This window comes from Austrofundulus limnaeus, unplaced genomic scaffold (genome assembly GCF_001266775.1).
Source record: "Austrofundulus limnaeus strain Quisiro unplaced genomic scaffold, Austrofundulus_limnaeus-1.0 Scaffold2040, whole genome shotgun sequence".
Taxonomy (NCBI): Eukaryota; Metazoa; Chordata; class Actinopteri; order Cyprinodontiformes; family Rivulidae; genus Austrofundulus; species Austrofundulus limnaeus.
The window spans coordinates 5,299-8,014 of record NW_013954442.1 but is presented as its reverse complement, the minus strand read 5'-3'; the positions used below and the strand labels follow the sequence as shown (position 1 = coordinate 8,014).

The 2,716-nt window shown below is 35.9% G+C and overlaps 1 protein-coding gene across 1 annotated transcript in view; it reads right to left on the bottom strand.

Annotated features, from left to right (window-relative positions):
- The window catches only part of LOC106536933 (3-hydroxy-3-methylglutaryl-coenzyme A reductase), a gene marked incomplete at its 3' end in the record, with an annotated part of 18,027 nt that overhangs the window by 14,137 nt on the left and 1,174 nt on the right, over positions 1 to 2,716 (bottom strand). The window contains 3 exon segments of the mRNA XM_014034295.1: positions 1,296 to 1,383; positions 1,663 to 1,774; positions 1,862 to 2,056. Of these exon segments, the coding sequence (XP_013889749.1) occupies positions 1,296 to 1,383; positions 1,663 to 1,774; positions 1,862 to 2,023 (362 nt within the window).

Sequence of the window (2,716 nt, the reverse complement as noted above, 5' to 3'; positions counted from 1 at the left end):
AGCGCTTCAAGAGCTGACCTGCGTCTGACCTCAAAGTGCACAAGCGACCAACTTCAGGGTTGGCTGCGATTTTGAAGCTGAAATCGCGTTCGGTGTGAACGCAGCATAAGTGGGGCAAACACTGAACTCCTTGTGTTACGCATGAGTCTATGAAAGCGATACAATGATTTATTCAGATTAGCTTAGATGTAGCTGAGTGCTGTAGGAATTAGGGGTGCAACAACACATGTACCCGTATCGAACAGTGCTGTATGGAACAATACAGATTTTTAAATTTACTTTATCAACTTGTCTTCTGAAGATGCTCTGTGTTGAAGTATCAGTGGATCTGTGTTCAACTACTCCACCTAGACTGCATTTTTGAGAGCAGGTCCACTGAGAAACTTGCTGTTTCAGCAACATTTAATTTAAAAACTGTACTTTTGAGGTTAAACAAATGTTCATAATTAATTTAAATAAATTACAAGTTAAAGGGGCATGGACATTTCTCTTTTTTGTATCGAAAAAATATCGAACCGTTAGACTAAAGTCTCGAACCGAACCGTTAATTTTCTGTGTCATTGCAGCCCTAGTTGGAATGTGTTTGTGGATCAGTACATGGGGGCACAGATCGTATCAGTTCAGCCCATTCACATTAAGATGTTCATTAAAGTCGAGTTAACCTTGTTTTGGTGAAACATAAATAATGTTATATGATCTGGTCAGATATGTTTGCTCTTATGCGCTAACCCCTAACCCTAACCTAACCTGTGTGGTGAATAACTTTGTTACTACCATATCAAATTTATAGTTAAAGCCATTTTTGAGTTGTTTCATTTCAAATAGCTTTGGCAGCCATCTTTAACTGGACTGACTCCAAAGGTAATCAGTTTATAGATCTACAGCCAATAATTACTTTCTGTAGGTTTTATTAAACTCCATCTCACACACAAAATTTAAGCACAATATCTGTAAAATTGACTGAATACGGCATTTTTTTGTTGTTTTAATGTCAGATGACTCTGGCAGCCATCTTAAGTCAAACTGATTCAAAAGGTTAACCAACCAAGATGAAAATGTAATCATCACTTTCTATTAGTTTCATTAATATTGGTTCAGCGTTTTAAGACATTTAATTACAAACACAAAGACAAAAATACGGTTGTTCATCTTCACCTTTTAGCAGCAGGTGATAAAAATGACGTTCCAAATTTGTGGGGATAGTGTACTCATAATCTGACTCGTGAATTGATTAATTTTACTCTAGATTAATTAACTTGCTGTAAAATATATTTAATAACATAAAATATACTTACTTAAGGCCTGTTAGCTCCTTCCCAAAGAAGTGAATGACCACTGAACTGAAAACAAAGCTGGAAAACACTGTAAATAATCCTGCAATACCTGAAGACATAGAACAAAAATGATAACATTTTAATTGACGTGAGATTTTTTTTTTCAGGCCGAGGGCTGTGAGAAAATATTTGTGCAACTTGAATGAATAAAAATCATTTTTTCTGACTATTTGCTTCATTAAATAAAATCACATAATCAAACAATCAAATACTGAAGGTATGCTTAAGTAAAAGACAAAACAGTAAGTGAATATTGTTTGTAGTTTACTCCTTACAATGCAGAGATGAGAAACTGATCAACGTATCATCAACATATTAACATACTGACCCAGAATATATTTGGATCCCAGTTGTAGAAGATTTTTAAACTGAAAGTAGATGTAAATTATAGCTAAACAGCGAGTGACTGTCAGGATGATTATGTCACTACTGAGGACTTCCTGTAAAAAAACAACAACAGACAGATGTGTCTTACTGTTACAATCAAACATTTCTTTACTTTCTTTCATCGTTGACATTCACCTCACCTGTTCAACTTTGGGGCAGTTATTCCAGGTGCACATCTGGTTACTGGTTGCTAAGCTGTTCATGGACATGAGGCAGACGGTGACAGCTAGGGTCCCCACTATCACTTCCCATGGGTGGGAGGCCACCAGCAGCCCATGGAACCTGAACAGTCGGGCCAACATGGTCTTAAGGTGCAGATCTCAGGGTCACAGCTTCTGTAAAACAAAAAAACACAACTGAGTGGGTTTAGCCAAGTTTCAGACAATATTGTGTTTTTACTAAATGCAAACTATGCCTATGAAGACATAAATGATTCCTCTTTTTATTATAATATTCTCAAGCAGACATATTTCCTGAGTGGATTCAAACTCAAATGGACATATGGTATAAAATACTCAAACACAGAAAAATTGAAAGAAATGCAAGGATTTTGAGATGGCCCACCTATGATACAGATTTTTTTTACCTTCAAGCATGGATAGAAGATGCACACAATGGGCACAGAAGGGTATAACAGGTTATTGGAAGATTACGGACAAAACGATGTTGCAAAACTTTCAGCAACTTCAAGAAAACTTTAATTTAGAAAAACAGGATTTTTTTTAAGATATCTTCCGCTAAGACACCATTATGACAAAAATATAAAGCTATTGAGGATGAGGAAACAGGATTAGTTAAAATTTTCTCGGCACATGTAAAGGAAAACCTCTAAAGAAACTAGTATCAAGAATATACTCATGTTTACAATCAGGACGAAATCAAAATACAACAAACATTAAAGAAACTAAAGCTGCTGGAATGGCCCAGCCAATCACCTGACCTGAATCCAACAGAAAATCTATGGAAAGAACTAAAGATCAGAGTTCATAGAAGAG